This window comes from Pseudoliparis swirei, chromosome 4 (assembly GCF_029220125.1).
Source record: "Pseudoliparis swirei isolate HS2019 ecotype Mariana Trench chromosome 4, NWPU_hadal_v1, whole genome shotgun sequence".
In the NCBI taxonomy this organism is placed as follows: Eukaryota; Metazoa; Chordata; class Actinopteri; order Perciformes; family Liparidae; genus Pseudoliparis; species Pseudoliparis swirei.
In genome coordinates, this window is record NC_079391.1 from 33,677,030 (window position 1) to 33,699,529 (window position 22,500).

The window sequence follows — 22,500 nt, forward strand, 5'->3', positions numbered from 1 at the left end:
GATCACCGGGTCGCCCTCGTTCTCCAGGAGGCTCTCCAGCTCCTTCCACAGCACCAGGGGGCTCAGGTAGGGCACCGTCACCGGCTGGGGGCGGGGCCGCCGCCACGCCGCCGCCACGCCCAGGGGGTCCTGGGGGCGAGAGAACCGTCAACACGCAGGTTTGGGGCGGTGTCGGTGGCGTTTGATCGTCCCTTCAAAATAAAAGCCCTGCTCTTCTAGAAGGACTAGAACACGTCTTTAGTCACAGAGTTGATCACAATGTAATACATTGAATAAATGGAAAACAATAGAATCTATAGATCCGACATTCCTCTGACTAGTTGTCACGTGGCCGTTGGAGTTAATCATGATGTCATCGTTTCACTGAATGTTTCTGTTTAAATCAAACGGTTTGTTTGAATGAGACGTGAAGAACAAAATGTCTCCTGGGTGAAATATCACAAAGATGATGGAAGTGTCAAACACACACGATGCGTTCAAGCACCGTCGGCCGTGGTATAAACGGTGTCTTCTTTTTATGGGATAGCTTTAAAAAACTTTTTTGAGTCTTTTGGGTCAAAAGGCAGCGAGGAAAGGAAGCGAGGAAAGGCAGCGAGGAAAGGCAGCGAGGAAAGGAAGCGAGGAAAGGCAGCGAGGAAAGGCAGCGAGGGAGCCGCACCGTGGCCCCGTGCAGGCGGCTGGGCAGGCTGCCCGACGTCGGCACGCGGCGGGCGAGACGCGGCTCCTCGTCCAGAGGCCCGAAGGCGCTGACGCTGCGGCCCAGCGGCGCCCCCGGTGGCGGAGAGAGGACGCTGATCCCCTGAGCTCTGGGGGGAGGAGTCCTGAGAGGGGGGGGAGGAGTCCAGTTTAAAAACCATGGCTCCTACATTACCCACAATCCATCAGAACTACAGCGTAGTGCCTTAGTCGTGATGAACATGAATATAATAATAACAACAACATGATGATTTGGGTACCTTCCACTCCCCAAACACTCCTGCACAGCGACCACGGGGGAGGGGGGGGAGAGGGCGGTCCTGGGGCAGGGTGTGGACAAGGAGGAGGAGTCCAGACCGGTGGAGGCGGAGCACGACGAGGTCATGGCCTCGTCCACCGACGGGCTGCCCTTCAGGAACAGCCTGCGCACGGGAGGAGAGAGGAGGGGTCTGATGCTGCCTTCATGTGCTTTGGGAATAATGGGAAAAATTTGTTCCTGACTCAAAATCGGAAAAGAAAAAAAAGTCTGAAGAAATTTTTTAATCCCCGATTTGACGAGTGATATTATGCAGAAAAGTAAAAGTCCCATGATGCACCAGGACCAGGTCTACCTGTCAAGTCCTGGTACATCATGTCACATGTCCCATGATGCACCAGGACCAGGTCTACCTGCCGGGTCCCCTCATGTCCCATGATGCACCAGGTCTACCTGCCGGGTCCCCTCATGTCCCATGATGCACCAGGTCTACCTGCCGGGTCCCCTCATGTCCCATGATGCACCAGGTCTACCTGCCGGGTCCCCTCATGTCCCATGATGCACCAGGTCTACCTGCCGGGTCCCCTCATGTCCCATGATGCACCAGGTCTACCTGCCGGGTCCCCTCATGTCCCATGATGCACCAGGTCTACCTGCCGGGTCCCCTCATGTCCCATGATGCACCAGGTCTACCTGCCGGGTCCCCTCATGTCCCATGATGCACCAGGTCTACCTGCCGGGTCCCCTCATGTCCCATGATGCACCAGGTCTACCTGCCGGGTCCCCTCATGTCCCATGATGCACCAGGTCTACCTGCCGGGTCCCCTCATGTCCCATGATGCACCAGGTCTACCTGCCGGGTCCCCTCATGTCCCATGATGCACCAGGTCTACCTGCGGGTCCCCTCATGTCCCATGATGCACCAGGTCTACCTGCCGGGTCCCCTCATGTCCCATGATGCACCAGGTCTACCTGCCGGGTCCCCTCATGTCCCATGATGCACCAGGTCTACCTGCCGGGTCCCCTCATGTCCCATGATGCACCAGGTCTACCTGCCGGGTCCCCTCATGTCCCATGATGCACCAGGTCTACCTGCCGGGTCCCCTCATGTCCCATGATGCACCAGGTCTACCTGCCGGGTCCCCTCATGTCCCATGATGCACCAGGTCTACCTGCCGGGTCCCCTCATGTCCCATGATGCACCAGGTCTACCTGCCGGGTCCCCTCATGTCCCATGATGCACCAGGTCTACCTGCCGGGTCCCTCATGTCCCATGATGCACCAGGTCTACCTGCCGGGTCCCCTCATGTCCCATGATGCACCAGGTCTACCTGCCGGGTCCCCTCATGTCCCATGATGCACCAGGTCTACCTGCCGGGTCCCCTCATGTCCCATGATGCACCAGGTCTACCTGCCGGGTCCCCTCATGTCCCATGATGCACCAGGTCTACCTGCCGGTCCCCTCATGTCCCATGATGCACCAGGTCTACCTGCCGGGTCCCCTCATGTCCCATGATGCACCAGGTCTACCTGCCGGGTCCCCTCATGTCCCATGATGCACCAGGTCTACCTGCCGGGTCCCCTCATGTCCCATGATGCACCAGGTCTACCTGCCGGGTCCCCTCATGTCCCATGATGCACCAGGTCTACCTGCCGGGTCCCCTCATGTCCCATGATGCACCAGGTCTACCTGCCGGGTCCCCTCATGTCCCATGATGCACCAGGTCTACCTGCCGGGTCCCCTCATGTCCCATGATGCACCAGGTCTACCTGCCGGGTCCCCTCATGTCCCATGATGCACCAGGTCTACCTGCCGGGTCCCCTCATGTCCCATGATGCACCAGGTCTACCTGCCGGGTCCCCTCATGTCCCATGATGCACCAGGTCTACCTGCCGGGTCCCCTCATGTCCCATGATGCACCAGGTCTACCTGCCGGGTCCCCTCATGTCCCATGATGCACCAGGTCTACCTGCCGGGTCCCCTCATGTCCCATGATGCACCAGGTCTACCTGCCGGGTCCCCTCATGTCCCATGATGCACCAGGTCTACCTGCCGGGTCCCCTCATGTCCCATGATGCACCAGGTCTACCTGCCGGGTCCCCTCATGTCCCGGATCTCCACGTTCAGGAAGGGGAGGAACGGGTTCCCGCAGAACGGACACGTGGTGTTCAGGTTGGAGTCGTCCGCCGTCCAGCCGGCCATGATCTCCTCGTCGTAGACCAGAGAGTCACATGACCTGCAGCGGGAGCAGCTGGAGATCAGCAGCTGGGGGGGGGGGGGGGATAAATATGTTGTGAGTACTTCTTCAATGCAGATGTCAGCACAGTCAACACAAACAGGCAAACAGGAGGCAGCCGTGAGAGCTGAGAGGCCTGTTTCTGTGGGCGGTCCCTGAACAGGGCGTGTGTACCTCCATGGCGTAGTTGTTGAAGATGCTGGTGCTGCTGGTGTAGAGCGATGAGCCGAGGTCGGACTTGTCTGGGAAGCCGGGAGGAGAGAGCACGCACCCTGGAGGAAGGGATCCGATGATGAGACAACAACAACAACAACAGGCTGAGACCAACATCATGCGTTCATCTCGTCGCCGGTTCCTCGTTACCGGGCAGCAGAGAGGAGGGTCTCCCGAGGCCGGACCCTGCAGACGGGCTGTCCAGCCGGTTGCGCAGGGGGCTCCTGCGCGGCCCCCCGGGGCCGATGCTCCGCGGGGAGACCGCGGAGCCCTCGGACCCCCGAGAGTCCTCCTGGTCCAGCAGGGAGGAGCCGTCGGGATCCCCCACGCCGAGGAGGTCGCTGTGCCCGTCCTGGAGGGAGAGAGACGCTACATGTAGTACACTCAACAAGCCACAAGGTGGCAGCAGCACATTTATTATATATTATACACTGAAAGCCACAGAGAGGTTTTAGTCCACGAATATATAAACATATTAGCTTTGGGATTTGTCTGAATGTAAGAAGTGGGCGTAGCCATCTTTAAATACTGTCGCCATCTTGGATTTCTTGCAACCAGTAGACAGGAAGTGACCATATTTGGAGGAGGAGGGAAGTGGCCGTGTACGTCTCTGGTAGAGACCTGTCAATCACGTTGTAGCCCCGCCCCCAAAGCATCCCCTTGACTCTAAATGACGTGCCATGACGACGGTAACCGGGGCCCTCGGTACCTTGGTGGGCGTGGTGTATGTGGCGAGGCGGGAGTACCAGCGGCTCGCCTTCTCGGCCACGCCCTTCCCAGCGGAGAACACGCTGGTCTTGAACACGTCGAGCGACGGCGTGAGCAAAGTGTCCAGAGCGAAGGACGAGGAGGAGGGCGACGGCGACCTGAGGGGGCTGGGCCGGGGGCTGGCGCTGGGCGTGGTGGCGCCGGAGCTGCGGCAGGACGGCGAGGACAGCAGGCGCTGGCGCGGGACAGGGCGGCAGGGCGACGGCGGCTGGAAGGTGCGCGAGCGCGTCACCGCGGCGCCCCTGAGGGGCGAGCCGTGCGGCAGGCTGGCGCGGCGCGGCGGCGCGGCGAGGTCCTGCAGGTCCAGGCTCGGCGTGCGGCTGCTCAGCGGGCTGCCCATGTGGGTCATGTACAGATCGATCTCGCGGGCCAGGTGCCCGCGGGCGCCCGGCGTCCCGGCCTCGCCGCCCCGCGGGTACCGGTCCTCGCCGGGCCGCTCCGTGTGACACTGCGCCGCCAGCAGGGACAGCGGGTCGGCGCCCGTCTGGATGCCCGTGCGCTTCGCGCCGCGCTCCACGGGCTGCTTGTGGGACCGGCCGCCGCTCGCCGCGGGTCGATCGAGATCCAGGTCCTCCAGATCAAAAATGCCGTCCGTGTTGCCCCGGTCCTCGTCGCTGGAGTCCCGCCCCTCCTCCTCCTCCTCCTCCTCCTCCCTGTGCTCCATCCCGCTCAGAGCCAGCGAGCGAGGCCTCCTCCTGGCGTCGGTGCCGGAGAGGATGCTGGCGTCGGCGCCGAGGCGGCCGGCGACCTCCCCCGGGTCGGTCTCCCCGCGGCTCATGCCCAGGCCCAGCTCCTCCTCCAGGGCGCTCTTGTGCCTCCGGAGCAGCGCGTTGGGGTGCAGCTCGCCGATCTCATCCAGGGAGGAGATGAAGAGGAGGCCCGCCACCTGGCCTGAGAGACGGAGAGGGAGGATGAAAAAACGTTGAAAAGGGAACATCCAATCAGACGAGCAGCATCTCTGTGAACCTCCTCCTCCTCCTCCTCCTCCTCCTCCACCTGTGCTGACGGAGCTCTGGGGTTTGGAGGCGTCGTCGTACGGACAGCTGCTGCGCACGATGCCGCGAGGCCGGAAAGAGGGAGGAGCCTCCTGGTCCGGCTGAGGGAGGAGGTCCTTACTCCCCCTGGTGCTCTCCGTCTCCGACACTGAGGGCCAGAACACGACCTCAGAGATCACATAACACTCCATCCCTCCATCACTCCATCCCTCCATCCCTCCATCACTCCATCACTCCATCCCTCCATCACTCCATCCCTCCATCACTCCATCCCTCCATCACCCAGGTCCATCCTCCATCACCCATCCTCCATCACTCCATCACCCATCCTCCATCACCCATCACCTATCACCCATCCTCCATCACCCATCACCCATCCGTCCATCACCCATCCTCCATCACCCATCCCTCCATCACTCCATCACTCCATCCGTCCATCACTCCATCCCTCCATCACTCCATCCCTCCATCACTCCATCACTCCATCCGTCCATCACTCCATCCCTCCATCACTCCATCCCTCCATCACTCCATCACTCCATCACTCTATCACTCCATCCCTCCATCCCTCCATCCCTCCATCCCTCCATCACTCCATCACTCCATCCCTCCATCACTCCATCCCTCCATCACTCCATCCCTCTATCACTCCATCCCTCTATCACTCCATCACTCCATCACTCCATCACTCCATCCCTCTATCACTCCATCACTCCATCACTCCATCACTCCACCATTCCACCACTCCTCCTAACTGGCGTTAAGAGGAGGAGATACTGTCTTACAGACGTAAATAAAGAAAATATTAAAAATAAACACAGAAATTGAGGAGGAATAGTAGGAAGAAGAGGAAGAGGAGGAGGAGGAAGAGGAAGAGGAAGAGGAGGAGGAGGAGGAACATGTGAGGAGGGAGCAGATGACTCACGGGAGCTGCAGTCGCTCTCCTTCTTGTCGTCTTTGTTCTCCTGAGGAGGTTCTCCTCTCCGGACCTCCTCCTTGGACAAGGAGTTGTAACCCAAATCTGATTGGTCCCCTGGAGAGAGAAAACAAGAGGGAGAGAGAGAGAAAGAGAGAGAGAGAGAGAGAGAGAGAGAGGATGAGAGAGAGAGGATGAGAGGAAGTCTTTCGTTCAGCACAAAGCATTGTGGGTTGTAACATCGTCTATTGAATATAGATTATATATATGAGAGGGAGGAAGACGAGTGAGGGAGGAAGATGAGTGAGGGAGGAAGACGAGGGAGGGAGGAAGACGAGGAGTCACTCAGGATGAGATGTGAGTATTTAAATAAATACATTTCATTATCAATAATCCCGGCTGGCGTCCTGCTGCGGGGAGGAAGAGGAGGAAAATGAGGAAGAGGAGGAAAACAAGGAAGAAGGCCAGTCGATAAGTGAAGGAAGGAGGGAGGAGGTGAGGAATGAGGGAGGGAGTCAGGGAAGGAGGGAGTGAGGGAGGGAGGAGGTGAGGAATGAGGGAGGGAAGGAGGGAGGAGGAGAGGAGCGGCCTGAGTACCTGTGCTAGACCTGTCGTCAGCGGGGTCGACCCGGGCCGAGGGGAGGGGGGCGGGGCCCAGGTGAGACGCGTCCAGCCCACTGCCGGCTGCCCAAACACAACAAGGCGTCACCACGACGACCGGCAGGCAGAGGGGGGGGGTTATGGTGAGGTCACATTAAACATAAAGGGAGCGCAACTAAACAACACATGCACAACACGCCATGCCTCCAGGAGGTGTGAGACCAGGAGGTGAGAGACCAGGAGGTGTGAGACCAGGAGGTGAGAGACCAGGAGGTGAGAGACCAGGAGGTGAGAGACCAGGAGGTGTGAGACCAGGAGGTGTGAGACCAGGGGGTGAGAGACCAGGAGGTGAGAGACCATAAGGTGAGAGACCAGGAGGTGTGAGACCAGGAGGTGAGAGACCAGGAGGTGAGAGACCAGGAGGTGAGAGACCAGGAGGTGAGAAATCAGGAGGTGAGAGACCAGGAGGTGAGAGACCATGAGGTGTGAGACCAGGAGGTGAGAGACCAGGAGGTGAGAGACCAGGAGGTGAGAAATCAGGAGGTGAGAGACCAGGAGGTGAGAGACCATGAGGTGTGAGACCAGGAGGTGAGAGACCAGGAGGTGTGAGACCAGGAGGTGAGAGACCAGGAGGTGAGAGACCAGGAGGTGAGAAATCAGGAGGTGAGAGACCAGGAGGTGAGAGACCAGGAGGTGTGAGACCAGGAGGTGAGAGACCAGGAGGTGAGAGACCAGGAGGTGAGAGACCAGGAGGTGTGAGACCAGGAGGTGAGAGACCAGGAGGTGTGAGACCAGGAGGTGAGAGACCAGGAGGTGTGAGACCAGGAGGTGAGAGACCAGGAGGTGAGAGACCAGGAGGTGTGAGACCAGGAGGTGAGAGACCAGGAGGTGTGAGACCAGGAGGTGAGAGACCAGGAGGTGTGAGACCAGGAGGTGTGAGACCAGGAGGTGAGAGACCAGGAGGTGAGAGACCAGGAGGTGTGAGACCAGGAGGTGAGAGACCAGGAGGTGTGAGACCAGGAGGTGAGAGACCAGGAGGTGTGAGACCAGGAGGTGAGAGACCAGGAGGTGTGAGACCAGGAGGTGTGAGACCAGGAGGTGAGAGACCAGGAGGTGTGAGACCAGGAGGTGAGAGACCAGGAGGTGTGAGGCCAGGAGGTGTGAGACCAGGAGGTGAGAGACCAGGAGGTGTGAGACCAGGAGGTGAGAGACCAGGAGGTGTGAGACCAGGAGGTGTGAGACCAGGAGGTGAGAGACCAGGAGGTGTGAGACCAGGAGGTGAGGGACCAGGAGGTGAGAGACCAGGAGGTGAGAGACCAGGAGGTGTGGTTACCTGACAGAGGACTCTGGGCTGGGGGGGCGGGGCGGCGCAGGGCGCGCTTGAACTGGGCCACGCCCAGAACCACATTCCTCAGCTTCATCCACAGGAAGTACCCTCCTCTGGTGCTAGAGGGCCACGTGCTCTCCAACACCGCCTGGAGGAGGAGGAGGAGGAGGAGGAGGATGAAACATATCAGTATCAGATGCTTGAAGTAAAAAAGGTGATCTGATCACATTCTAGATAATGTGACCCCCCCCCACAGACCTTGTTGTAGTAGCCGTACGTGATGGCGTTGGGTTGCACGCCGGCCTTCTTCATCTCAAACAGGACCCTGACGGCCAGGACGGGCTGACCGTACTGACCACACAGCTGCATGAGCACCCGGTAGCACACCTGCACATACACAAGTTTATCTGTAATTATATATATATATATATATATATATATATATATATATATATATATGTACACACACACATGAGTTTATCTTTTATTTTATATATATATATTTATATATATACACATGAGTTTATCTTTTATGTTATTTATATATATACACATATATACATACATATATATATAAAAACACATATATATATATATATACACACACATATATATATATTATATAAAATAAAAGATAAACTCATGTGTATATATATAAATATATTATATATATATACACACGAGTTTATCTTTTATTTTATATACAGGACTGTCTCAGAAAATTAGAATATTGTGATGAAGTTCTTTATTTTCTGTAATGCAATTAAAAAAACAAAAATGTCATGCATTCTGGATTCATTACAAATCAACTGAAATATTGCAAGCCTTTTATTCTGATTTATTGCTGATTATGGCTTACAGCTTAAGAAAACTCAAATATCCTATCTCTAAATATTAGAATATCATGAAAAAGTATACTAGTAGGGTATTAAACAAATCACTTGAATTGTCTAATTAACTCAAACACCTGCAAGGGTTTCCTGAGCCTTGACAAACACTCAGCTGTTATAAATCTTTTTTTTTACTTGGTCTGAGGAAATATTAACATTTTATGAGATAGGATTTTAGAGTTTTCTTAAGCTGTAAGCCATAATCAGCAATATTAAAAGAATAAAAGGCTTGCAATATTTCAGTTGATTTGTAATGAATCCAGAATGCATGACATTTTTGTTTTTTTAATTGCATTACAGAAAATAAAGAACTTCATCACAATATTCTAATTTTCTGAGACAGTCCTGTATATATGCATACACATATATATATACATATACATACAGACACATATACACATGGCTGACGCACCTCGTCGGGGGGCTGCAGCTTCTTGGCCTGCATCTTCCGGAGGACGTCGTACGCCATGCGCAGCGCGCGCACCTTGGAGTGGCACACCTTGACGTAGGCCGGCAGGCAGATGAACCACAGGCCGTAGCAGTGGCGCAGGAGGCACTTGGACCACAGCTGGGGCACTGACCAGTTCTTCTTGGAGATCTTCTGGGCCGACTTGATCTCCTGGGGTCGGAAAGACAAGAGCCGCCTTAGCTATTCTGAGCTCCTCCCCTTATGTCTGAGCTCCTCCCCTTATCTCTAAAGCCCTTTGTACAATGCCTTAGCTACTCTGAGCTCCTCCCCTTATGTCTAAGCTCCTCCCCTTATCTCTAAAGGCCTTTGTACAATGCCTTAGCTACTCTGAGCTCCTCCCCTTATGTCTAAGCTTATGTCACGACTTAACCATCCAAAAATTCAAATTAGTCGGCTGCAAACATCCCAGTTGCTGCTTCGCTGACCTGCTTGGTGCGCCTGAACACGGGGGCGGGGCTTGTGGGGCAGCTGTGCTTGGCGGCGAAGCGGGAGGACGGCGTCCTCAGGCCCTCTACGGGGTCAAAGAGGTCGAGGCTCAGCACCGGGAAGCTGTCGTACCTGACGAGGAACGAGGAGACATGAATAAGAAATGAGTGTAGTGGTTACCTGTAGCACAGAAACAGGAAGTAGCTCAGAGGGAGTGGTTACCTGTAGCACAGCGGGTACTCCTCCCCCCCGGGGAGGGGGGGCAGCTCGGGGGGGGTGATGAACACGGTGTGCTCGCTGCGCTGAGACTCGTCGGTCTCGATCAGCCAGGTCTCCTCCGCTCTGTCGCCGTCCACCTGCAGGACGCACACACACACACACACACACTACTGTGAGCCCACAGGCCCTGAGGCGCTACACATCACCACCCTGAAGGATGTGAGTTCAGGGGATGTGGGAATAAAATCTCCAGAGCCCCCGGGGCGTTAAAGCTCTGACTCTTAAGCGTGAGGGTTAGCAGAACACTGGGCGGGGTCTAAGGAACTGAACGTACCCCCCCCCCCCCCCCCGTCTGAAGCAGGTGAGACGTACCTTCCCTCCCTTGTCCGCGCTGCGCTCTGAGCTGTAGAGCTGAAGAACAAAGAGGGGAAAGAACAATGAAGCAGCGGAACAACAAACCATTACAACTACATTAGAGGCTAAGCCCCGGCCCTTTTGGTGGACCTTATTTTGTGGGGGGGGAATATGTAAGAGGAGAAACTGATGATGGTTTCTATCCCGTTATCAACCACACACGTTTGTCTTTTAAAATATACGTGACATCCCGAGCGTGGCCTAGTTAGCCGGCTGACTCGAGGCGCCGTAAAAACGACAGTGGCCACGCCCACTTCTTAAATGCAGCCCGAAATGAGGTCCCATTGCGACGCAGAGGAAAAAGGGGGCGGGACTTCGCCTCGTCAAGTGGAGCACAAAGAGGCCCGGGGAGAAGACGACAGGGAACCAAGAGGCGTCCGGAGGAAAGCCGGTTTGAAAAGGTTACTTTGTCCACGCAGTCGTCGAAGAAGGCGAGGCTGGCGTCCTTGTCGCTGACGAAGGAACACTCCTCGATGAAGCGGATGAACATCTGGGTCTTCGTCATCAGGGAGTAGAACTTCTGGTGGGAACGATCGCGGCTCTTCAGGAACCCTGAGGACGGAAAGGTTGGAGGAGGATACAAGACCTTTGTGTTTATATATATATATTAGGGCTGTCAATCGATTAAAAAAAATTAACTAATTAATCGCACATTTTGAAATTCATTAATCGTGATTAATCGCAATTAAAAGTTAAAAGTTCATTCTTTTTAAAGACCAAACTTAACACAGAGCTGTGTTTTCAAAGAGGCTCCTACCTATAAAGTGCCAGCGAGGTATTTAATATTGTGGATGATAAATTGTTTCTTCAGTGAAACATCAGATTAGTAAAAAAAAAGAAGTATATTGAGACCCCATTGGTCCTGTCATCTTTAACACTGAACAGCAGAACCAGTGGCCTTGGTGACTGACTGACATTCACATATGTCACGTTAACCCTCTGGAGGCAAAATTTAAATTCACCTTTTAAAGGCGTTTGCATATGACACATACCCACGTGTTCTACATCAAACATTCCAGAACAATCTCAGCTCTATTCAATGAGGCTCAGTTGTTCTGGTGCCGTATTCTCTGCTCTCTGACTGACAGGCTGCTATAGAGCCTCCCCTGTGAGGTGGGAGGTCCTTGTGATTTACTGAGTGTTCATTGGTTGTTTTTTCCCCAAAATGTTAACAGACAAACGGATTGACCAATCACGGTGAAGGTTTCGTGTGACGAGTTCTTTCCGCGTCGCGTCACCCGACACGTCGCCCCTCCGTTCCTCTGTGTATCAGAGGGGGAGACGGGAGGAAGGAGAGCAGGAGGAAACCCGACTGATTCATCCACGAGTTTAAACTGATTTATGATCCTTATTTTCGCGGAGAAATCATTGTTTTAAAAACGGAAACAGTGTTAAACCGTACTGCCGCGGTTTGACACTCGGTTTGAGTGTAAAAACTTCAACGAACACCGGAAGTAAACAAAGTTGCGTTAATTATAATTGCGTTAAAATATTTTAGTGCGTTAACGCGGCCAAATTAATCGCATAGATTAACGCGTTAACGCTGACAGCCCTAATAAATATATATATATATATTTACAATGCAAGCCAACACACAGTGATCAGTCTAATGGTCTGGGCTGTACAACAAGGCGGTAAACAGCTTCCGTCATAGATGCTGAGGTGTTTTTACCCTAATCTCCTCCCACTAAATTGACTCCTCCCACTAATCTGACTCCTCCCACTAGATTGACTCCTCCCACCAGATGGACTCCTCAATATATATGAATAAATATACAAACAAATACATATACAGGACTGTCTCAGAAAATTAGAATATTGTGATGAAGTTCTTTATTTTCTGTAATGCAATTAAAAAAACAAAAATGTCATGCATTCTGGATTCATTACAAATCAACTGAAATATTGCAAGCCTTTTATTCTTTTAATATTGCTGATTATGGCTTACAGTTTAAGAAAACTCTAAAATCCTATCTCATAAAATGTTAATATTTCCTCAGACCAAGTAAAAAAAAAGATTTATAACAGCTGAGTGTTTGTCAAGGCTCAGGAAACCCTTGCAGGTGTTTCGAGTTAGACTTAGACTTAGACTAGACTTTCTTTATTGTCATTGTTACAGAGAACACGTTCAAAGAACAACGAAATTAAGTAGCAGTCCCCTAGGTGCACTTCAATGTAAAAAAAAATAGGAGTACAACTAAAAAATAAGAATAAAAAACAAAATATGTACAGAATTATAACAGAAGTGAGTAAGAGGCATGTCAGTATTGTATACATGGTATACGAAGAATAGAAAAAAGACAACCTTATTTAAAGTGACTCAGCATTTAAAATATGTGCGAACAGTTGTAGTAAAATTCCAAGTGTACATTTGGGCATAAGGGCACATTTTTCCTGAGTGGGCATATGTTGTAATTGTTTTCACTTTTTCAATATTGCACATTTGTTCTGTATTGCACATGGTGTATTGCACATTATTTTGACAGATGCAGAGAGGTTCAGGGCCTGTTGAGCACAGTTATTGCTCTCGGATAAAAACTGTCCTTCAGTCTATTTGTTTTTGTGTTCATCGCTCTGTATCGTCTGCCTGAGCGCATGAGTTGAAAGTGGCAGTGTCCTGGGTGGGAGGGATCTTTCAGGATGCTATGGGCTTTCTTCAGGCAGCGGGTGTTGTAGAGTTCAGTCAGGGCGGGGAGGGGGCATCCGATTATTTTCTGAGCGGTGTTCACGACCCTCTGGAGCGCCTTCCTCTCTGCAGCCGTGCAGCTCCAGAACCACACACAGATGCAGTATGTCAGGATGCTCTCAATAGAGCACCGATAGAATGACACTAGCAGAATTAGACAATTCAAGTGATTTGTTTAATACCCTACTAGTATACTTTTTCATGATATTCTAATATTTAGAGATAGGATATTTGAGTTTTCTTAAGCTGTAAGCCATAATCAGCAATAAATCAGAATAAAAGGCTTGCAATATTTCAGTTGATTTGTAATGAATCCAGAATGCATGACATTTTTGTTTTTTAAATTGCATTACAGAAAATAAAGAACTTCATCACAATATTCTAATTTTCTGAGACAGTCCTGTATATGTGTATATACATATACAGGATATATATATATATACACATATATATATATACATATATATATATATGTTACATTACATTACATGTCATTTAGCAGACGCTTTTATCCCAAGCGACTTACAATAAGTGCATTTCAACCTAGAGTATAAACTAAGAACAACAAGAACACAGGAAGTAACATTTCCTCAACTCAGTCGAACTACAAAAGTACCATAAGTAAGTGCTATCCCAGTGCCACTGAAGTGCAAATCTGTGTTTTAATCCAGATAGTCGGAAATGGTGTGTTTATATATCAGTATATATATATATATATATACACATATATAAAATATATATATATATGTACACACATATATATATACACATATATTAAAAAATAATTAGATATATATATATATATATTAGGGCTGTGAAACGATTACAATTTTTAATCGGGTTAATCACAGGTTTTTGTGGATTAATCATGATTAATCACATATTACCGATATTCTCGGTATATTTTGTGAGAACATAGAGATTTATGACAAAAGACGGATATATACATTTATACATTCTTCTATACAATGGTGCTGCAACTCAGCAATTATTTAGCAGTTTTCTTCCATATGGAACATTAATACATCTTCATCCTAAACAGAATGTTTAACCCTCCTGTTACCTTTGGGGTCAATTTGACCCCATTCAATGTTTAATGTCGATGTTCTTTGGGGTCAATTTGACCCCAGGCTGTTTTTCACTGTGTCAAACATATAAGAAATATCAACTTTTTTATTTATTTAAAGGGCTATTTAGGTAGTCAACAAACATAAAGTACCTGACACTTAAACTTGGGAAGCAATATTAATTCTAATAATTTTCTGGAGGTTTTAATTGCTGGGGTCAAATTGACCCCGAGGGTAAAATATGTTAGTAAATGTAAAGGTAACAGGAGGGTTAAACAGAACATGTTTCTCTTGTTTGTCAACCATTAACTCCACCATGATACAATCTAAAGGCCTCTAGTCTTCCTCTAGCAGCTGCTGAGGCAAACTGACTGTGTGGGTTTTCTTCATGAACTGGGCCGTGATGAAAGGGACGGCGGGGACATCGCTGCAAAGCTGAAACCTCACCGGCCCGGACAGGTGGACAGATTGACAAGTGACTTTATTTTTGCTCGGTCCCGATGCGCGCACGGAGCTCTGTGGCGCGCGAGACGGAGATCGATAAGTGTTAACGCAACGCGAAGAGACAGAAATGACATGCTGCTGTGGAGATACGATCAACAACAGACGTTTAGTTTAATAAAAGAACAAAGACGTGCTCTAGAGAACATGTCAGGGGGCGGGCCAATCTCTTTAATGTCATGCGATCTACCAACACTACGCCGCGATCGACTGGCAGGTCGCGATCGACGTGTTGAGACCCCTGATCTACAGGAAGTAAAAGACCGTCTGCATGAGAGTGGACAGAGTTCAGATTGAAGTGGTGTATTGGAAGCTCATTTTGCAAGTGACTTTTTTTCGTCCCAATGTGCGCGCACACGCCGGCATCCGAGCTCTGCGGCGCGCGAGACGGAGATCGGAGTCGTGTTAACGCGACACTAGAGACAGAATGACGCGCTGCTGTAGAGACGACCAACAACAGACGGATTGGAAGCTCATTCTGCGCATGCGTTAAATGCGTTAAAAAAAACAACTCGTTAAACCTGTAATTGAATTAACTGAGTTAACGCGTTATTTTTCACAGCACTAATATATATACAGGAGTGTCTCAGAAAATTAGAATATTGTGATAAAGTTCTTTATTTTCTGTAATGCAATTAAAAAAACAAAAATGTCATGCATTCTGGATTCATTACAAATCAACTGAAATATTGCAAGCCTTTTATTCTTTTAATATTGCTGATTATGGCTTACAGCTTAAGAAAACTCAAATATCCTATCTCTAAATATTAGAATATCATGAAAAAGTATACTAGTAGGGTATTAAACAAATCACTTGAATCGTCTAATTAACTCGAAACACCTGCAAGGGTTTCCTGAGCCTTGAAAAACACTCAGCTTGGTTCAGTAAACTAAATCACAAGTATGGGGAAGACTGCTGATCTGACTGCTGTCCAGAGGACCATCATTGACACCTCCATCAGGAGGGTAAGACACAAAAGAAGTTTCTCAAAGAGCAAGCTGTTCACAGAGTGCAGTTTCAAAGCACATCCACAAAAAGTCTGTTGGAAGGGGGAAATGTGGCAGGAAACGCTGCACAACCAAGAGAGATGACCGCAGCCTTAACAGCATTGTGAAGAAGAGTCGCTTCCAGAATTTGGGGGAGCTTCAAAGACAGTGGAATGAAGCTGGAGTCCAGGTATCAAAAGCCACTGTTCACAGACGTGTCCGGCAAATGGGCTACAATAGCCGTATTCCCATGGTCAAGCCACTTCTGAACTCAAGACAACGGAAGACTATGGAAAAGAAGCACTGGACAGTTGCAGAGTGGTCCAAAGTCCTCTTTTCAGATGAAAGCAAGTGTTGTATTTCATTTGGAAGTCAAGGCGCCAGAGTCTGGAGAAAGGCTGGAGAGGCGCAAAATCCAAGTTGCTTGAAATCCAGTGTGTTTGATTTTGTTTTGCTGTTATAAATCTTTTTTTTAACTTGGTCTGAGGAAATATTCAAATTTTATGAGATAGGATTTTAGAGTTTTCTTAAGCTGTAAGCCATAATCAGCAATATTAAAAGAATAAAAGGCTTGCAATATTTCAGTTGATTTGTAATGAATCCAGAATGCATGACATTTTTGTTTTTTTAATTGCATTACAGAAAATAAAGAACTTTATCACAATATTCTAATTTTCTGAGACAGTCCTGTATGTGTATATATATACACTACCATTCAAAAGTTTGGGATCACTTAGAAATGTCCTTATTTTTTAAAGAAAAGCATTGTTTTTTTCAATGAAGATAACATTAAATCAATCAGAAATACACTCTATACATTGTTAATGTGGTAAATGACTATTCTAGGTGGAAACGTCTGGTTTCTAATGAAATATCTCCAGAGGTGTATAGAGGCCCATTTCCATCAACGATCACTCCAGTGTTCTAATGGTACATTGTGTTTGCTAATCGCCTTTGAAGACTAATGGATGATTAGAAAACCCTTGAAAACCCTTGTGCAATTATGTTAGCACAGCTGAAAACTGTTTTGCTGATGAGAGAAGCTATGAAACTGGCCTTCCTTTGAGCTAGTTGATTATCTGGAGCATCACATTTGTGGGTTCGATAAGACTCTCAAAATGGCCAGAAAAAAAGAACTTTCAAGTGAAACTCGCCAGTCTATTCTTGTTCTTAGTAATGAAGGCTATTCTATGCGAGAAATTGCAAAGAAACTGAAAATGTCCTCCAGCGGTGTGTACTACTCCCTTCAGAGAACAGCACAAACGGGCTCTAACCAGAGCAGAAAGAGAAGTGGGAGGCCCCGGTGCACAACTCAGCAAGAAGACAAGTACATTAGAGTCTCTAGTTTGAGAAATAGACGCCTCACAGGTCCTCAACTGGCAGCTTCTTTAAATGGTACCCGCAAAACGCCAGTGTCAACGCCGACAGTGAAGAGGCGACTCCGGGATGCTGGCCTTCTAGGCAGAGTGGCAAAGAAAAGCCATATCTGAGAGTGGCCAATCAAAAGAAAAGATTGGTATGGGCAAAAGAACACAGGCATTGGACAGAGGAAGATTGGAAAAGGTGTTCTGGACAGATGAATCCAAGTTTGAGGTGTTTGGATCACACAGAAGAACATTTGTGAGACGCAGAACAGGTGAAAAGATGCTGGAAGAGTGCCTGACACCATCTGTCAAGCATGGTGGAGGTCATGTGATGGTCTGGGGCTGCTTTGGTGCTGGGAAAGTGGGAGATTTGTACCAGGTAAAAGGGATTTTAAATAAGGAAGGCTATCACTCCATTTTGCAACGCCATGCCATACCCTGTGGGCAGCGCTTGATTGGAGCCAATTTCCTCCTCCAACAGGACAATGACCCAAAGCACACCTCCACATTGTGCAAGAACTATTGAGGGAAGAAGCAGGCAGCTTGCTGTCTGTAATGGAGTGGCCAGTCACCAGATCTCAACCCATTGAGCTGTTGTGGGAGCAGCTTGACCGTATGGTCCTCAAGAAGTGCCCATCAAGCCAATCCAACTGGTGGAGGTGCTTCAGGAAGCGTGGGGTGACATTTCAACAGATTACCTCAACAAATTAACAGCTAGAATGACAAAGGTCTGCAATGCTGTCATTGCTGCAAAAGGAGCATTCTTTGACGAAAGCAAAGTTTGAAGAAAAAAATTAATACTTCAAATAAACATCATTATTTCTAACCTTGTCAATGTCTTGACTATATTTTCTATACATTTTGCAACTCATTTGATAAATAAAAGTGTGAGTTTTCATGGAAAACACGAAATTGTCTGGGTGATCCCAAACTTTTGAACGGTAGTGTATATGTAATGTGACCTCTGTACTGAAGCAGGTGTATGCGTGAGTGTTCTACGTTAGCATACCTTGCAGGTCAAAGAGCGAGCTGGCGTCCGTGGCCTTCTCTGAGGGCGCCGTGGTGATGGGGCGCAGGAAGGAGCGGTAGCCTTTCAAGATGGCCGCCATGAAGCGCAGGAAGACCTCCTGGATCTCCAGCTCCAGCGTGAGGATGCTCTTCCCACAGCTCAGCTCCGAGGAGCAGCTCATGCTGAGCTCCAGCAGCCCGTCGGGCCGCTGCTGGCCTGGGGGGGGGAACCAGAACCTATGACGTCATCGCCTCAGGGTCTTAAAGGCACAGTGACGTCATCGTCTCAGGGTCTTAAAGGCACAGTGGCGTCATCGCCTCACGGTCTTAAAGGCACAGTGACGTCATCGCTTCACGGTCTTAAAGGTACAGTGATGTCATCGTCTCAGGGTCTTAAAGGTACAGTGGCGTCATCGCCTCAGGGTCTTAAAGGCACAGTGGCGTCATCGCCTCACAGTCTTAAAGGCACAGTGACGTCATCGCTTCACGGTCTTAAAGGTACAGTGACGTCATCGCCTCACGGTCTTAAAGGCACAGTGACGTCATCGCTTCAGGGTCTTAAAGGCACAGTGACGTCATCGCTTCAGGGTCTTAAAGGCACAGTGACGTCAGCGCCTCACGGTCTTAAAGGCACAGTGACGTCATCGCTAGACGTACATGTTGTACTCTATAATGTACTTCATCTTTGAAGGAATATTAAACATCATCTATTGCAGTAAAACATGGAACATTGAGTACAATGAGTACTTTTACTTTAAGTACCATTTGCTAGTAGGGGAGGCTGTAGCTCAGTGGGGTAAGAGGGCCGTCCTGCAACTGCAAGGTTGTGGGTTCGATCCCCGCTCTCCCCATTAGTTGCAAGTCGAAGTGTCCTTGAGCAAGGCACTGAACCCCCAGTTGCTTCCCGGGCGCATCACTGCAGCCCACTGCTCCTTAATAACTAAGGATGGGTTAAATGCAGAGAACTAATTTCCCCTTGGGGATTAATAAAAGTGTATATTTATTTATTATTTTATTACACGAGTACTTAACTAATGTCTCGAGGTTTACCTGCAGCGCAGTATTTCCACAGTGTGGTATTAGTACTTTTACTGCAGTTGAGGATAAGAATACTTCTTCACTCTGTGAAGTTATTTTAGATGACACTGAAGGTCAAACAAAGGTCACGTGCAGCTTCTGTTAAACTGGGCACCACGTGAGGTGCAGCACGGCGTGGCGGCGGCGGCCTTCTGGACTCACCGTCCACCAGCTGCTGGTACAGAACGCTCAGCGCGTTCATCAGGTTCTTGCAGGCCTTCTTCGGGAGGATCTTCCACGTCACGGCTCGCTTGTCTTCATTGCTGGAGAAGCAGAACACACAGTGAGGGGGGGTCCTCTTTAATATGCAGAGCACAACAATGTTTCAGTGCGTGGCGCTCACTGGAAGATGGTGTTGGTGTCCAGGTCCACGCAGCTCACGTCCGGCGGCGGGTCGTACAGGTCAAAGTAGCGCGAGTCCACGCCCACGATGAACGGGCAGGGGGCGCTCAGCACGCCGGCTAGCGCCAGGGGGCACAGAGGGATGTAGGGGCAGGGCCAATGGAAGGGGAAGATCATCTGAGAGGGGGCGGAGCTTAACAGTTAGCGCAGCGCTAACGCCATTTCGCATCCGAAAGGTCATCGTCAATCCCACTGGGTCAGAGTAATAGCAGCTGACGTGTGTGTGTGTGTGTGTGTGTGTGTGTCGCTGTGAATTAAACTACATGTAATCAATCTTTGAGTTTGAATGAATTCCGTTCAGGTCGAAAATGAGCTTGATCTTTGACCTTTCAGCCCCGAAGGCGTCCCCGGCGACTCACCGACACCAGCGCCTCGGTGACGCTGGTCAGCACGGCGGGCCGCAGCGAGTGGACCAGGATCTTGTGCTCCGTCACGGCGAACACCAGCAAGGTGACGGCGTTCTCCGGGCCGAGGTTCTGCAGCAGCATGGAGAACCGCCCGCCGCTACGGGGACACGCACACGCTCATAAAGGTCACGCTGATGAATGGTTTTAAGGGAACACCCCGAACCCCAAAAATAAATGTCATCTTGCAGACGGTCCTTGAACGCATCGTGTGTGCAGACGCTTCAATTTGTGATATTTCCTTAAAAAAACGAATAAACCGTTTGTTTTAACCAGAATGTGTAACGAACAGCAAATTCTGACCAAATGAAATGTATTATTATTAACATTATCATTATCATTATTAACATTATCATTATCATTATCATTATTATTAACATTATCATTATTATTATAGATTCCTTAGTTCGGCCATTTTTGACAAAATATTTAACTTGATTATTTGTATTATTCTTTTGAAATAGGATCACACACACACAGACACACACACACACAGACACACAGACACACACACACACACAGACAAACAGACACACAGACAAACACAGACACACACATAAACACACACACACACACACACAGAGACACACAGACACAGACACACAGACACCTGAGGGGCAGAGGAGACGACACCGGCTGGCTCAGCATCAGACTGTCATGAGGAGAAAGCTGCAGAAAAGCTGGAAAGTGAGAATAAAAAAACAAAAACAACAGCGAGCAAAACGTTCCTGAAGGGTTTGACGCTCGTCCGTGATGGAGGACGCACACCGGCCTCCGCCGAGCAGCACCAGAACCACGAGGACCGCGTGAAGCACCATCACCAACGAGCAGCGCGCAGAGAGCTGGACTCACCTGCACCAGGATGCGAGGCCTCTGGGAGGAAGGGAACGGCACCTTGTGCATGAAGTGAGAGATGTGCCTGCACACAGGAAAGAGAGAAAGGAATAATAAGATAAAATAATAATATAATCATGATAATAATAGTAATAATAATAATAATAGTATAATAATAATAATATAATATAATAATAGTAATAATAATAAAACAATATTATCATAATAGTAATAATAATATTATAATACAAATACAAATAATAAAATAATAATAATAACAAACTAATAATAATAATAAATTAATAATAATAAGTGGGATATGAGGCCAAAGATACCAGCAGCTGGCGGTCCAGCACTGAGGCCTCTAAACTGGCAGGATTCACGAGTGTAATGTGTTCGACGTTTATTAATTACTGGACGGCTTTGTCTTCGTAACTCTTTTTGAAAAGACCAATTTTAAAAATCCATCACACAGCAGCTTCATGTGTTCAGTACATTGAGGAGCTTGTTTTTAAAAAAGAAATAAAGATAAACGGGAATGAAGGAAAACACTTCTGGAACTCACTTATGAGCAAAATGAAGAACAACGGAAAGAAAAGCGATGTGAAGAAAGAAGAGCGAGAGAGAGAGAGAGAGGGAGAGAGAGAGGGCTCACTTCTCGATGGGCAGGGCGTGCGGCCCGGAGATGGAGTACCGGTAGAGGAACGTCAGGAACTTGCGGAAGGCGTCGAAGAACGGCCAATGGGAGAGCAGACAGATGCACTTGTTGGTGTAGACCGAGCGTGGGGCGGCGGTGGCTGTGCCTGCTCGGCTGGAGGAGGAAGAGGAGGAAGAGGAGCAGGGCTTTGGTGGATTGGGGATCAGCAGACCCAGCTGGGAGCGCTGCAGGTCGGTCAGACACTCCGGTGGGAACGCCTCGTAGAACTGAATGGCTGCTCCGTAGACCTGCAACAGAGAACATGTTGCACTTGAAGGCACCACATGCACAAACTGCAACTCGCAAAACGAGGAGCCTCACTGACACGATTCTGGCCTTAACCATCTTTACTAATCTTAAGCTTAAACTTACTCAAACCTCTAACAGCCCTTTAAAGAAGTGGTACGATCCAAAACGTGTTTAACCATCAGGTCCAACAGATGAACGATTAATCATAATAATAATAATAATAATAAAAGGAGCAATTTGACAGTCCGTCCTCGGTCAGTCAACACAGGTCAAAGGTCAAAGGTCACGGGTTTATCTGCTGGCTCGGTGTTCGACATGTTTCCCAGAAAAGGGGCCGAGGTCCGCCGAGTGTTTGTTTGCCGACGACTGAACACTGACCCTGCAGCGTCGCTGCTCGATGAAGATGAAGTCACGTGTGTTCTCTTCTCTCAACGTCCTTTCATCTCTCCGGAGTAACGGGACGCCGACGTTTGGGGTAATTTGGGGTAATTTGGGGTCATTGGATCTGACGCAACATGTACAAATATTCACAACGTTCAGGAGCGTTTCCTTTTAAATCGTGAAGAGTTAGTTTGTGTACAATCACTCAACTGCGGCGCACATAAGAACAATAAGCAGAGTGTATGAATAGATAACAATACTACAGGACTTTAAAACAAGTATATGTTTTTAAATGAAAGTGTATTTTAATAAGAGAAGACACGATGTGTCCGAATCAATATAGATATATATATATTAAAATAAGGGCTTAAAGTGTCTCAAAGCGTTTCCTTTCCAAGATGTGATCATTATGAACGT

At 49.1% G+C, this 22,500-nt stretch overlaps 1 protein-coding gene across 2 annotated transcripts in view; it reads right to left on the reverse strand.

The window, feature by feature from the left end:
* Positions 1-22,500, reverse strand: part of LOC130192988 (C-myc promoter-binding protein-like) — a 48,674-nt gene that overhangs the window by 6,498 nt on the left and 19,676 nt on the right. Inside the window, exons 6-29 of one of the 2 annotated variants that reach the window (XM_056413234.1) lie at positions 21,412-21,701; positions 20,775-20,841; positions 20,533-20,591; positions 19,878-20,022; positions 19,460-19,635; positions 19,279-19,379; positions 18,041-18,256; positions 10,833-10,978; positions 10,385-10,423; positions 10,016-10,149; positions 9,793-9,925; positions 9,311-9,517; positions 8,267-8,395; positions 8,015-8,156; positions 6,679-6,765; positions 6,091-6,198; positions 5,167-5,313; positions 4,112-5,061; positions 3,553-3,754; positions 3,364-3,461; positions 3,043-3,218; positions 957-1,118; positions 659-821; positions 1-129 (exon numbers count right to left, since the gene is read on the reverse strand). The exon at positions 1-129 is cut by the window's left edge and continues 132 nt beyond it. In XM_056413234.1, coding sequence (XP_056269209.1) covers positions 1-129; positions 659-821; positions 957-1,118; positions 3,043-3,218; positions 3,364-3,461; positions 3,553-3,754; positions 4,112-5,061; positions 5,167-5,313; positions 6,091-6,198; positions 6,679-6,765; positions 8,015-8,156; positions 8,267-8,395; positions 9,311-9,517; positions 9,793-9,925; positions 10,016-10,149; positions 10,385-10,423; positions 10,833-10,978; positions 18,041-18,256; positions 19,279-19,379; positions 19,460-19,635; positions 19,878-20,022; positions 20,533-20,591; positions 20,775-20,841; positions 21,412-21,701 — 4,206 coding nt within the window. The remainder of the gene's footprint in view (positions 130-658; positions 822-956; positions 1,119-3,042; positions 3,219-3,363; positions 3,462-3,552; positions 3,755-4,111; positions 5,062-5,166; positions 5,314-6,090; positions 6,199-6,678; positions 6,766-8,014; positions 8,157-8,266; positions 8,396-9,310; positions 9,518-9,792; positions 9,926-10,015; positions 10,150-10,384; positions 10,424-10,832; positions 10,979-18,040; positions 18,257-19,278; positions 19,380-19,459; positions 19,636-19,877; positions 20,023-20,532; positions 20,592-20,774; positions 20,842-21,411; positions 21,702-22,500) is intronic. The other variant, XM_056413235.1, reaches the window with a different exon arrangement.